Source organism: Myotis nattereri (assembly GCF_964212035.1).
Source record: "Myotis nattereri genome assembly, chromosome: 6".
NCBI classification, from domain to species: Eukaryota; Metazoa; Chordata; class Mammalia; order Chiroptera; family Vespertilionidae; genus Myotis; species Myotis nattereri.
This window is the reverse complement of record NC_138081.1, coordinates 39,313,748-39,328,787: the sequence shown is the minus strand read 5'-3', so window position 1 is coordinate 39,328,787 and position 15,040 is coordinate 39,313,748. Positions and strand designations below refer to the sequence as shown.

Genomic DNA, 15,040 nt, shown 5'->3' with positions numbered 1-15,040 from the left:
GGAACATCTACTAGGGATCCGTTTAAGGCAAGGCATCTACATTATCTTTAAATTATTTTTGGCAGGGCTGGTGATGTACTTTTATGTTTCACAAATAATAACACTGAAAACTTCATTGTGATGTTGTATTGTACGTAGAGGCCCAATGCAAGAAATTCGTGCAAGGGTAGCCCTCGCAGCCCCGGCTGCCTTGGCCCTCACAGCCCCGGCTGCCTTGGCCCTCGCAGCCCTGGCTGCCTTGCAGCCTTGCGGCCCAATGACCCTGCCCCCTGTCCACTGGTCATTCTGGAAGGTCGTTCCCTCATCTGGTCTAATTAGCATATTAGCTCTTTATTATATAGGATATGTGATCATAAAGCTTGAATACTTTCTGCCACCAATTCTACATAAAGTCTTTTATTTTGTGATACTTTATTCATGGAATATTTCCAAAAATCTCACTCTTAGTAGTGCATATTACTGTACAATATGACACATGAACAGCCTTGTATATAAACCTTTGGACAATATTTGAAGAGTAACTGAATAATTTCCTTAAAAACCCTCCTCTTATTTGTATTTACTGTTAAATATTAAATTTATATCTTTTTAAAAAATATATTTTATTGATTTTTTACAGAGAGGAAGGGAGAAGGATAGAGAGTTAGAAACATCAATGAGAGAGAAACATCGTTAAGCTGCCTCCTGCACACCCCCTACTGGGGATGTGCCCGCAACCAAGGTATATGCCTTTGACCCGAATTGAACCTGGGACCCTTCAGTCCACAGGCTGATGCTCTATCCACTGAGCCAAACCGGTCAGGGCCTAAATTTATTTCTAAATAGTTCATACCTTCACATTGGTTCAAAAATAGTAACTACATAAAACATATTCATTAAGAAATTTCATGGTTACCCCTGACCCATTATCCTAAGTCCTTCAGCCCCTTCCTCAATAAAAACTTTTTAAAAAAATTTAAGAATTATAGAAAAGTTGCAGAAATGGTACATAGAATTCCTATATCCTCTCACCCACATTTCCCTTATGTTAACCATGAAACTATTTATCAAAACTGAGAAATTAACACTGGTGCAATACTTTTTAACTCCTCCCCTCCCCCCCACTACTGTCATGTCCCAGTTTCTGGATCTCATATTGAATTTAGTTGGCATATCTACTTGGTCTCTCCTACACTATATGACAGTTCCTCAGTCTCACCTTACTATTCATGATCTGGGTATTTTGAAGAAACTGCTCAGATATTTTGTAAAATGTTTGGCAGTTTGGGTTTGTGTGATGTTTTCCCACGTTTAGACAGCGGTTATGGTTTGTGTGGGGAGAATAAGGCACCCCTCTCCTGGTGTCATATTGGGGTGGGGGCTGATATCACCGACCACTGGCAACCACTGGGGACTATTCTCCTCCCTATAGTCTTGCTTTTCCCTCCTGTCTTATAAATCTAATCTTACAGATTTCATCTTTTGGGTCTGCCTTCTTTTACACAGCCTTTAAAGAGAAAATCACAGGCCCCAACATTGCATCACTTATCCTGAAGTCCATGATACCAAGTCCTGATTTAATAACTGACCTAACTGCTGATTTAGCCTCTCCCAGAAATATAAACTTAATCAGACAGTCTGGAATTCCCTGGTCAATACCAACGAGATAATGTTACATGGACCCTCTCCATACCCATAGAAAGAAGAGGCAGTCTACATGATAAAGCTTGCTCCCCCAACCCAAGATATCCTGGTCTAAAAATAATCCTTTCTTTCTTTTGTCAGTAGTATTTTTGTCCTGCCCTTCTTCCTATAAAACCTTTCATTTTGGACAACTACTCCGAGCATCCTTCTAGTTGCTAATAGGATACTGCTGGTTCATGAGTCATTTAGATACTCAAATTACTTGGTCAGATTTTGTTTTTTAACAGGGCAAAATACATTTAAGATTCATGCTGCTTCATGAATCAATAGTTGATTCCTTCTTCTTGCAGAATAGTATTCCATTGTATGTATGTACTACAGTTTGCTTATTTATTCATTGGTTGAAAGCCATCTATGTTGTTTCCAAATTCTGGCAATTATGAATAGAGCTACTGTAAGCATTCATGTACAGGTTTCCCTGTGAACATAACTTTTATTTCTCTTGGGTAGATAATGTGGAATATCATAGTTATGCATTCAACTTTATAACAAATCTGCAGAACTATTTTCCAAAGTGACTGTGCCATTTTGCAGTCCCACCAACAAGTTTCAGTTGCTCTGCATCTTTGTCAGCACTTGATATTACCAGTATTTTTGTTAGACATTCTACTAGGTTTGTAGGAGTATCTCATAGCAATTTAATTTGCATTTCCCTGACGGTCAATGACATTATTTCATATGCTTCTATGTCAACAATTTATCTTCTCTGATTCGATTTGAGACTTGTTTTGTATCTGGCATATAGTCCATGCATGTAAATGTTTCATGTGCCCTTGAAGAAAATATATATTTTGCATTTAATGGGATGGAATGTTGTCCATTTCCATACACAATGTTGAATATTGTGTATGTCATTCAGTTTGGTTAAATATGTTCTACAAATATTTCATATTTTCACTAGTTTTCTCCTGCTCATTTTATCATTTTAACAGTTGTTCACTTTATCAGTTACAGAGAAATGTACGTTAAAATTTCTAAATTTGATTGTGGTCTTGTCTAATACTTCGTTTAGTCCCATCAAATTTTGTTTTATATAGTTTGAGGTTATGATATTAAGATTCTTATGTCTTTCTGCTGAATTGATACTTCATACTTTAAAATATACTTTTAAAATATTAAATAGCCACACCATCTTTCTTATGGTGACTGTTTACATGCTACATCATTTTCATATCATTTAGCTTTTAAACATTTGATTTTTTAAAAAAAATTGAACATGTATTGTATAAAAGTATACAGTTATGGGTTTTGTTTGTTTGTTTATTCTCACCCAAGGATGTGTTTATTGATTTGAGTAAAAGGGGTGGGGGGGAGAGAGACATTGATTAGTTTCCTCCCATAAGTGACCTATGTATGTGCCCTGACTAGGAAGTGAACCTGCAGTCTTTTCGTATACAGGATGATGGATGCTCCAATCAACTGAGCTCCTGGCCAGGGCAGATATAGTTTTTTTTTTTCTTTTTAATTTGGTAATTTTTAAAATTTTAATTGGTGTGTTGAATCTATTTAAATTTATTGAAATTACTAATACAATTGAGTTTAAGTGTCATTCTATTTGTTTTCTTTTTACTCTACCTTTCATTGTTCTTTCTTTTCTAAGTTTTATATATTAATCAACTATCTGCAACATTATTCTACTTACATTCTTGTGTTAATTTTTAATTACTACCTTAGAGATTTTACAATATGCATCCATATTGACTTTTTAGGGTATAACTTGAAATACTTTTGTCACTTTTTGAACAATGCAAAACTTTTACTGTAGTCACTTTGTTTATCCTTCTTCTTTTTGAATAGCAGCTCTTCGGAATTTTAATTTGTGTAATTCTGCACTTCCAGAATGTTGATCTCTCATGGTCTCCTATATTATATGCAAGAGCAGAACACATTTCTCAGAATTTCTAAACTTGGAACAGATGTAGATTAGTTTCTGAAATATGATTCAAACTGAAAGGTGTAATCCCTAAAAGTGTTCATGGCGGTGTCTTCACACGGTGTGGATAAAACACACCAACCATGACACAGATAAAATTAGCTGACACGCAGACAGCAAACAACGGAAGGACAGAGTCCTGATGGTGCTCCACATGCTCCTTGTTCCTAAGGCTCAGCTGTATCTCTTCTCCGTCCAAAGCCTGGCGGTTCAATACCTCATTTGAGCCCCACTCTCCTTGAAACAAATTCTCTCTTTTGCTTTTCTATCATTTCCAATAAAAGTCTTAATTGGTTTCTGTTTGGGCTGTGGACTTAGGAATATGTTGTGTGTGACCACCTATCAGCATTACTTTGGAAGTGATGATTCACTGGCTGAACATAATCATGGTGCACAATTTTCTAGCTGATTTTTACCACCCCCACCTCCCCCCACCCCCCCAAATTTAAAGGCATGTAACAGAAAATTACTCTGGAGACTTGAATAGCTATGAGCGGTGATGCTCTTCACAGGTAGGATGAAATAAAGCCACAGGCAAGATGGTTAAAAGGGCTGCCAATGCTGAGCTGTGTGGCTGACTCAGCGTAGACTATTCATAAAGAGTTGGGCCTTCAAATTAGAGAGACTTGGATTTGAAAATCAGTTCTATAACTTACCAGCTGTCTGACATTGGCCAAGTTACTTAAATTTTCTAAGCTTCAAATTCTGGATCCAGAAAATCCTGTATAATAAAAACGTAATATGCAAATTGTCCCCTTGACTGGGAGTTCTTCTGGGAGTTCAACTAGGGGATGGGGCCAGTGGGAGGTGGGGGCGTCGGGGGAAGGGAGGAAGGCCCCTGCCAGCAGGCCAGCAGCCCAGTGGCTAGGGACCCTACCAGTGCATGTGCACTGGGCCTCTAGTAGGATGATAAATGACAACTCCTAGTGCTGGTATAAGAATTAAATGAATGAATGTATATGGAACAGGTAGCATAAGGTTTAGTGCAGCGGTTCTCAACCTGTGGGTCGCGACTCCTTTGGGGGTCAAACGACCCTTTCACAGGGGTCGCCTAAGGCCATCGGAAAACATGTATATAGTTACATATTGTTTTTATGATTAATCACTATGCTTTAATTATGTTCAATTAGTAACAATGAAATTGGGGGTCACCACAACATGAGGAACTGTATTAAAAGGTCATGGCATTAGGAAGGTTGAGAACCACTGGTTTAGTGCATAGTAGGCATAAAAGGATAGTGATTATTATTACTCATTAACTACAGGTGAAGAAACCATAAAACTTTCTGGCTTGTTTGTGGGGTTTTTTTGTTGTTGTTGTTTGTTTTTTGCAAGACTGGAGCTAGTCATGCAAAGTGATACAAGTTTTCCTTGTTGAAAAGAAGGCAAAACCCAGTTTCTATGGCTTCTTTCCTTCGGCCAGTGGATAGCTTCACTATCATAGTCTTTGGATTGATTTTTCTAGAGACTGCATCTTGAACAGAGCTGCCTAATGATGCTGCCCACTTAAAGCAGCAAGTCGGCCTTACGTTTTGGTGGGTTTATTGGCATTGTTTTTCCATCCAGAAGTTTCTTATCATTGCCACATCCCAGTGTTTGTCCAGGAAGAAAGTTTGATGCCCATCTCTCCCATGCAACCTCTGCTCATATAACTAAGTTTTAGCTTAGACATTTTCTTCAGAGACTTAGGTCTTAGGCTGACCAGGAAATATGTGATTGAGACCTCACTTAGGAGCCAGCTCTGCTGCTGGTTGGACCTGGGCTGGCTTTGAACCAGCGGTAAGGACCTGTTGAGGGTATCTGTTCAAAGTAACAACGTGGCTGTTACTAAAGAGACAGGCATTAGAAAGTGTCTAAGTGATGTCTATTTGCTGTAATTGTTTGTCTACATTCTTCCTTAACTACCTATTCAAAATATTATGTATCTGTACATAAACCTGAAGGCACTAATTCTCATAGATTAATTTATGCCAGCGTAGAGTTTAGAAAATAAAGCACTTCATGTATTATTTGGGAAGGCTTCAACATCCCTTAGGAGGCACACAACACTTAAGTACCATGACACACATTCCAAGGCAAAGGCCCCATTAATGTTGGGGCAAAGAGTATGGAGAGGTACCGGAGCCTCACAGAGATTGTCTGCAAAACTGTATGTATTCATCTGTATGTATGTGTGCAACTCTTCATTTGTCTGAACTTCCCTATAGTTCCATCAAACAAGACATAAGTAAGACTTGTCCTTTCATTGTCACCAATACATTTTTCAATAACTGGAGGACACACACGAACTAAAACCACGCAGAAGGTTGTACAGAGCTCAAGGTCTGCTGCGCAACTGAGGAAGAAGGACTTGCACTTTGAAGTCGCTTGTCCCCACATTTGTGGCGAGGGGCTGCCCGCGGGCTTTTCAAGTTGTGGAGAGAGAGGAGGTGAAATTGCGTTTTTCCTTCCCCACAGGGGCAAAGCTCCTGGAGAGTGAGTGCTTCAGCTTTTTTATTTCAGCAAAGACCCTCATAAGCTCACGGTACCCTCCTGTGCCTAGGCCTCTCTTAAGAGGCACTTTCTGGGAAATGCAAGGAAGAGTGCCCCTGACCAGAGGGCTGGCTGGCTTCGAGCCAAGGCAGAGTGGCACCGCCAGTTCCGTGGGTGCCTCGGGGCTGCGCGGAGCTGGAGGGGGCCTCTCTTCACAGCGTTCCGTCCAGTTGGCGCCCTGCTGCAAACGTGGAGGCCTGCCCTGCCTCTCAGTCCACTGCGTCAGCCGCCCCGCATCTTCCCGGCACCGGGAGGTCTACTGGACGGGCGACGCCTCTCCGGCCCCGGGCAGCACACCGAGGGGCAGGCTTCCTGTCTGCTCCGGGGCTGCACCGAGGCCCCGCGTTCTCCTCTCCCGCGCTGAGCGCCCTCCCGCGGGAAGCTGGCGAGGCGAGCGCACCGACGTGCAGTTTCCCCGCCAGGGGGTCAAACAGGAGCTGTTTCCATCCAGCTAACGTTTGCTGCGCTCCGATAACGCCATCTGGACCCTTGTTTCCTCCTTGCCCCTGGCGCTGTCTTGTGGCTGAATTTCCCGAAAACTTGAAGGACGGCTCCTCCCAGCGCCGCTGGGAACCACGCCTAAGGGCCGGGTCTAGCGCCCAGGCAGGGCCAATTTGGCAGGTTTCCTGCTTGCTCTCTTGACAGTTTCATCCACAGGCGCCCATGTGCCAGCGCTAACATTTTATATATTTTAAAGCGCGAGAGGAATGAGTGGCATGCGGGAGCCACATTAATGGAAAGTGGCTCTCCACTAAACTGTCAAAACCCTGCCTGTATGAAGCTCCGTGTGTTCAAGCAGCGCCTAACCCAAGGGGGGGGGGGGGGGAGCGGTGAGAGGAGGAGGGGATCTGATTCTGTCCAGATGCGGCAGATTTATTCTGGGTTCCGGACTCCAGGAAGCAGCGAAAACGTGGCTGCAGAAAGCCACAGGTTTCCCCATCGCTCCAGCCAAATCCTAGAAGGAGCAAGCGGTTTTCTCCTTTGCATGCTACTGGAGCAAAAACTAAACAAGAAAAGACTGCCCACGGCTTGTAACATTCCTCTCAGCCTTCCTCTGTCTCATTCCGCAGCTCTCTCTACTCTTGCCTGCTCTCCGAAAATAGCAAGAAAATAGTTTCCTGGCACACCCTCATTCAGAACACACATTTTTTTTGCTCCATCCTGGCCAACGCCCCCACCTAGTGGCTTAGACTGCCTGTTTTGCTTCCCTCTGCTGTGGGTTCTAAGATAAAGAGGCGCTTTGCAAAATAATCAAGTCTAACTAGACGCCTGATGTGGGTGGGTGGAGCGGGAGGATGGGCAAGAGGCTTAAAATGTGGTGCAAATGAGGTTTAATGTTATCAGAGCCCTGCTGGGTGCTAGGAAGGGGAAGGGAGGAAAGAGAAGGTTGCGTGTTTGTTCCTAGCTTGGCTGCTGCAACCCAGGAATGTCCCAAGGATGCCTTAGTTAAAGGAGTACCCTCGCTCTTAATGCATGGTGTGTTTTATTTTCTTCATCATACGTAACAGGATATGAGAACATGTGAATTCTTTACTTGCTCATGCAGTTTTTGCCTGCCTGCCTGTCTCACGACCAGGAATTAAAGAAGCTTGGGCTAGGGTTGTGTCACCTTGGGTAAAAAATCTCTTCTTTCAAAGGATCCCAATTGCTCTTTCAAAACTGAATAGATGGGCCAGGTAATCTCAGGCTCTTGACTAGACTGAATAATACCATTTAAAACATGTTTACATTTCACCTGATACATTTGATTACAACGTAGTTTTTTATTGGATGTATTCTACCTGCCAAACACTGAGCAGGTCCTGGGAGCTCATAGTTTAGTCAGGGCTAAAAAGACATTGTACACCCCTGATGCTTGAAAAAAAAAACAAAAACAAAAACAAACTTTCTCTTGTACTTCTACCCTACATTTGTTTCTGTGAAGGCTAGAGGAGGCTCCGAGCACGGGGTATATGCTCTGAGGTGCTGGGACCTAGGTGCTGCTGCTATTGCTTGGTGCGGAATATGGTTGATATCCTGATATCCACAAACATAACGTTTGAAGGTTAAGGAGAGCCATTGATGGTGCCAGTGGTGATGGCCCCAGAGACGTTTTCGTCTTGTTTTTCTTGAATCCTGATGACCTCCCTTTTTAGGCAGGTTGTGGAAAACAACTGCTTTCTTCAAACTGTTTTCCAAAGGTACTGAACTGCTGAGCAGCAAAAGCAGGAGGGTGGAGCGGAAGGTTTCATTTCACATACAGTGAGCGTCTATCTGTGATACTTTTACATTTTGTACAGCTTTTTATTTATTTATTATTTATTTTTCCTGTTGACTCACAGTTAGAGGGGAGGGATTGAATGAAAAGCACATATTCCTAAAACCAGATATGAACATTTAGTTTGTATTGTAGTAAGAGTTAAGCAGAACTTGATGCCCAAAGCATAAAATGCACTGCTGGCCATTTCCTTCTTAGGCGATATTATTGGCGCCTCCTTCCAACCTGGGTGTGGCCAGCAGGCCTGGATAAAATTCCAGAGCGCAGAGGTCAGGGCCTGGGGCCAGCCCCACCTAGCACCGGCCCCTGGGGTGGGAGGTGGGAGGTGGGAGGTTGTAGCCTAGGAGGGGACGCAGCGATCCTGCTTGTGCCCCCAGTAGAGAGCGTGGGTCTATTGGGAGGGGAGCGCCGCAAGCTCGGAAGCGGATGGAGGCAAGGACAGGACGCCCTCCTCCCAGTTCTCGGCCGAAAAGCCGCACCTAGGTGTCAGGATCGGGAGGGGCTAAGGGATGGGAAATGGAGCCAGGGCGGTAGGACCCGGCGGGAGCTTCCTTGGCCACGGAGGGAACTGGGCGGGAGGGAAGGAAGGAGGAGAGCGCGAAAGGGAAGGTGTTCGGGAGCGGGCAAACGCTCTCGCCGTGCCGCTAGAGTAGCACCACCGGACCTGGACTCTATAAAAGGAGTTCGTCTGTTCCGCAGCTCGCAAGCTCCTCCCGGGCTGGCGCACACCGCTTCCCCCAGCTCCCCCAGAAATCTGCCCATTCCCCGTGTGCCGCGCCAGGTCCCCCAGACCCGTGCGCTCAGCGGCAGGACTCCCAGTGGCGCACGAGGTGCGAGCAGCCGCAGCCCAAGCCCTCGAGTCCCCCCTCGCACGGCCCCTAGCCGCGGGGCAGCTTGCCGGAGTGGCCAGCGCGTGAAAAGAAGGGAGGGCCGAGCGCCCGCGAGGCGCGGCGCCGCGCGGCTCCCAGACTTCACCCCACCCAACTCTGGTGGCCGCAGCCGCCGCAGGAAACTGCCACAGCCTGGGGAGGCGGAGCGGGAATGCAAGACCGGGACTCCTAGAGGGCCTGTCCGCTCTGGTCTCCACAGCTAGGAAACTCCTGGGGGCCGATTCTGCAGCTCAAGGAGCGCCCGGGTTAGGTAACGCCCGAGCATTTGGGGTAAGAGACCCCACCTGGCTCATGCTCCCTCCTCAAACAATACCTCGCCCTCCTCCACTAGATGCCCCGGTGGAAGCCGGCGCGCAGCGCAGCGCGGTGGGCTAGTCCTCAGCAAGCCCGGAGTGGAGAAGCGCAAGCCAGAGACGCGGAGGCAGCGCCGGGCGCACTGCAAGTGCAGGGGACGCGCTCGCCTAGCTCGGCTGCCGCGCCCTTGACCTCTAGTTTCAAGCTGGAAACCTGGGTGGAAGAATAGCTGAGGAGCCTACGAACACTAACCAGCAAGCAGGGGCAGGACTGCGGTCTCTTCCGCGGTCCTTCCTCCTCTCCCACATCCGTTCCATGCTTCAGAGCTGCGCTCCGGAGCCAGGGCGAGGAGAGGCATGGAGAAGCACGGCGCTCAGTGCGCCCCGCCGCTCGCGGGCTCCCAAACAGGGGCTTTTCAAGCCAACCTCTCCGCTGCTCCCTCCCACAACTGCAGCTCCGAGGACTCCGTGTACCAGGACTCCGTCGCCCTGCCCTGGAAAGTCCTGCTGGTCTTGCTGCTGGCGCTCATCACCTTGGCCACCACTTTCTCCAACGCGTTCGTGATCGCCACTGTGTACCGGACGCGGAAGCTACATACCCCGGCCAACTATCTGATCGCCTCGCTGGCGGTGACGGACCTGCTCGTCTCCATCCTGGTGATGCCCATCAGCACCCTGACTACGGTCTCCGGCCGCTGGACCCTGGGCCAGGTGGTCTGCGACTTCTGGCTCTCGTCGGACATCACCTGTTGCACTGCTTCCATCCTGCACCTCTGTGTCATCGCTCTGGACCGCTACTGGGCCATCACGGACGCCGTGGAGTACTCGGCTAAAAGGACTCCCAAGAGGGCGGCGGTCATGATCGTGCTGGTGTGGGTTTTCTCCATCTCCATCTCGCTGCCACCCTTCTTCTGGCGCCAGGCCAAGGCCGAGGAGGAGTGCGTGGTGAACACCGACCACATCCTCTACACGGTGTACTCCACGGTGGGCGCTTTCTACTTCCCCACCTTGCTCCTCATCGCCCTCTACGGCCGCATCTACGTGGAAGCCCGCTCCCGGATTTTGAAACAGACTCCCAACAAGACCGGCAAACGTTTGACCCGAGCCCAGCTGATCACCGACTCCCCTGGGTCCACGTCTTCCGTCACCTCCATTAACTCGCGTGCCCCCGACCTGCCCAGCGAATCGGGGTCTCCCGTGTACGTGAACCAAGTCAAAGTGCGAGTCTCCGATGCCCTGCTGGAGAAGAAGAAACTCATGGCCGCTAGGGAGCGCAAAGCCACCAAGACCCTGGGCATCATTTTGGGAGCGTTCATTGTGTGCTGGCTGCCCTTCTTCATCATCTCCCTAGTGATGCCTATCTGCAGAAACGCATGCTGGTTCCACCAGGCCATCTTCGACTTCTTCACGTGGCTGGGCTATCTCAACTCCCTCATTAACCCCATCATCTATACCATGTCCAATGAGGACTTCAAACAAGCGTTCCATAAACTGGTCCGCTTTAAATGCACCAGTTGACTTGTCCATTGCACTGGGGGTCACCCAAGTGGCCTTTGGGGACCATGTTGTGTCTGGTTCCACAGGTAGGTCGACTCTTCTTTCACTGTTACCGGGTCAGAGCGAGGCGCTGTCTTCCGGGCAAGGGCAATGGATCCTGAGAAGCCAGGACAGCCCCGGGAGAGAGAGCACGGAAAGGAGAACTGTGCACACTAACGATAGAGCTTCCCTGCTGAGGAGGAGGCTCACTTTCTTCCCGCAAACCCCAGGTTCAGCACTGGCTCTGCGGCAGCCAGTCACAAGGCAGGGTTTGCGACTTTTAAAATTCTATGATGGAGAGGTGACCCCTGCCCTGCTCTGGTGTAATGGACGATGCCCTTAGGAGCAGTGGTACATGTTAGTTGTTGTCTGGATCCTGTCTGAGACAGATGCATACAGCCTGGAAGTACTTGAACTAGACACTTAATACCTTGTGTTTTGGGGACAACTTTGTGTTACAGCCTCATTTAAGAACAGTTACGTTGGCATCTTTCCGTTTGTGTTTATTTGACCTTGGTTGGAGAAACTGGTGGATTTGGTGCTTCAAACCCTATGTGTGGCTTGGGGGGTACAGAGAAACCTTGAAGAGTTAACAGCAAAGTTCTGATGTTAAGATCTCTATTTTTATTACAATTGAAACTATATGGGATGGGTGGGTGGAAGGGAAATGGGGAGAGAACGTTAAACAGAGAACCAACACCTATGATTGTTTGTTTTCTGCAGATTTTTGATTTTTAAATTCCTACTTATTGATTTTTCAAACCACAGTTTTGACAACTCAAACAAAACATTACGTGTGCTAGTGCCAAAATCTGCAGACTGCTTTATTTTTTCCCTCCTAATTTCATGTACCTGCCATTTTACACATTGAAATCCCATAAGTGGAGGATATGATGGGTGACTCAGCCCCAGCTGCTCTATTTCTTATTAATGCAATCGATTAAACTGATGATATTAGATATATACTGCTCCTTAACAAGAAATGCATCTTTATTCCTTATCCAATTCAGTGACATGTAAGGGAGACTGATGAATAGGAATGGTTCTTATTAAGGAATGAAGGGCAATAGGAGGATGTATATTTTGACTTGTAAAAAAATCTTAAATGCATGAGACTTTTTTCTGATAGTCATTTGCACTCTCCTTCCCATCTGTAATTCATTTGTGTGCTAACATATAAAGTAACCAAGACAACTTGCTTGGTTCTGCAAAAATCTTCAAAATGCAGTAAGAACCCCAAAAACTACATCAAAAGGAAAAAAAAAAAGCTTGTTTCTTTTACCTTTCTATTGAAGTTTGGGTAGGAACAAAGATCGCGAGAAAATGACATGGAAGAACTTTAGAAAAGCCTCAATAAACTAAAATTGAGCTGGTAATTCATGGAACCAAATCTCAAACTTTTTAGGTAATCAAGAAGCTGATAAGCCTTGGCACCTCAGAAATCTGTCACTGACCTGATACCTCAATGAATATAGTAGCAGTAATACTTTACATTTATGTCTTTTAAAATTGCAACAATACTTACTCCTATCCCAATTCACTCTAACGACTTCCTGACACAGGGCAAGATTTATTCACTAAAAGATGAAAAAAAAATGCATTATCTAAATAGAAAAGGAGTAGCCCTGAAGGACCATCTACACAGAAAAAAGTGAAATGTAGGTGGACCATTTAATATGCCAAAGAAGATTTACATTCCTTTCTTCAGAGAGCTATCTGCAGTTGCTACCTTGTGTCTGCAGAAGCAAGTTTGTCTTTGTAAAATGCATTCACTCCCTGCTTGAAGCTCTTCAGTCCAGACTGTGAGACAGTATGTGTATAGGTCTGAAGTGCACCGTTTGCCTACTATGCAGACTTTCACTCTGGGGCAATGACTCTTGAAAATATACTATTCCAAGTTTCGCAGGTCAACTAAATAAAAAAGGGAATTTTGATTAACATTTACACCAATTACTGGAGTAAGATACACTTTTAGGAACTAGGTGATCCTATATTTCTTTTGTATCCCCAGGTTCCTTTGTTTTGTTTCATTTTGTGACATTTCTCCTATGGAGAAATCTAGCTTACTACCTATAGGAGTGTGCATAAAGCATGGTATTTGTTTTTATGTTATGTTTGTTTTTGTTTATGCAGCTGTGCTTTCTTTGGGCCTAAGAAGCAATTCAGTCAACTTCTAGGACCTTAAAAGGGGAAAAATTAGTAGAAACCAATAGCCACTGACAAATGATTTCTTTATTTGGCACCTACAATGACTGTGTCCTCTTATTGACAGAACATGGTCAATTCAGTCAAAGGAACTGTTTGCCATTTTGTAGATTACCCACTCCAATTTTTGCTTGACTATTTGGCTGAACTGACTGGATTTGGGGCATATTATGTGAAGTAGAAGCTTGCAAACCCTCGTATTTATAAGAGATCTAGAAACATCATCTGGCATTGCACATGATTATGCAAAAATGTATCATTCATCCCAGGGGTATGTAGTTAAGACTGTTAAGCTCCTTTTCAGTTACTGCTGCCTATAATATAGTTGTTTCATAAACTAGATACATGGCTTTTTTGCAGAACATAAATGGGAGATGGAAATGTCTAACTTATATAGAAATGAAAATATATTTTCATTGGCTGTTGTAATAAATAACATTTTCCATGTTGTTTAATTGCACAAAATTTCACAGAAATATATGAATGCATACTCATCCAAAAATATGAATATTGTCTTGTGTTTCTAGGAATTTTAGAGTTTCCTTTTTAAAAATGGACACTGCACCCATGAATGAATTGCTGAGTTCAACAAATTTCCTACAGAATAATAATCTTCACTTTCTCTCTCTATTATCTTAGTTTTAATCTTCTTTAACCAGGAAACCCTAAAAGGACTATAATTCACTCAAGCAGTAACTTCTCAGATTATGTGTTTTTGATGGAATTGTTGTGATTGAAAGTTGCCTTTGGTATTCCACCTTTCAACAAATGTGTAATTGGAAATGAAATTTAGGAAAATAATAAAAGTCCTTTTTTGTGTCCTAACAAGCTTTGGGTAGTAATTCTATTACTATGAAAAGATTGGTTCATTGTATTTTGGGTTGCATCCAGGAGTTTGAGCCTTCAAGAGAGAATAATTGAGGACAAATGATACCGAGGAGGGCTGGCATTATCGCTATGATTTGGGGGATATAGTTAATATCTGTAGGAAGAATTTAAAAGGAAATAGATTGTGATCTCACATTCTGCAAAGAGGGTAAGTCAGGTTCATTATCATAAGAGTTTTCCAGATCCGAATTCTAGAGGTTCTATTCAGTCTCTAGGCTAGGTAATAAGATTTCAAGGTACTGTATGGTGCTTGAAATACAGAAAAAGGAAAAGGAGGAGCTGGATTAGAAGCTGGCTTGGGGGAGACATAAGAGGAAGAAAGTGACTCATCTGGGCACTGGAGAAGTCCCCAGAAAAATGGCTCTTGGAATCAGAAAGTGCTAGGCTTGATTGCAAATAGAGCATGTTATAACTGTGTTGTTCACCTCAAGTGTAGTCTACTTACAAGGGTTAGGGACTATACACATCCATCATAATACCTGAAACCTTTTTGGATCTCAGCAAATCATACCTCTTTAGCCAGTATTTCCCCATCGCCTCCCTTGAGGATACAGAACCCCTGTAACATAGAAACACTGAGTGCTACTTACCAGAAGTTGGACTAGGGGAGATCAGACAAGACTGAATGGGAGAAACAGAACTAAACTAAAAGTGACTGAGGTTTAGAACCTTTCACATTTACCCCTTAGGCTGGTTTATAGTAGCTCTAGTGGCTTAGAGGAAATTGCCAAATATTTCATTTCCTATAGCATCAGCCTCTTATTTACCCAATCTCTCCTTCTTCGTCCTTGTCTAGAGGTTTGCAGCTGTCTTCCAAGAATCC

General features: G+C 44.7%; 1 protein-coding gene across 1 annotated transcript; it reads left to right on the top strand.

Moving 5' to 3' along the window:
• The first annotated feature begins 7,906 nt into the window (after positions 1-7,906).
• On the top strand, positions 7,907-14,146 carry HTR1B (5-hydroxytryptamine receptor 1B). Its single transcript, XM_081093537.1, has one exon. The coding sequence runs from the start codon at positions 9,946-9,948 to the stop codon at positions 11,104-11,106; it is 1,161 nt and encodes a 386-aa protein (XP_080949663.1). The 5' UTR covers positions 7,907-9,945; the 3' UTR covers positions 11,107-14,146.
• The last annotated feature ends 894 nt before the right edge of the window (positions 14,147-15,040 follow it).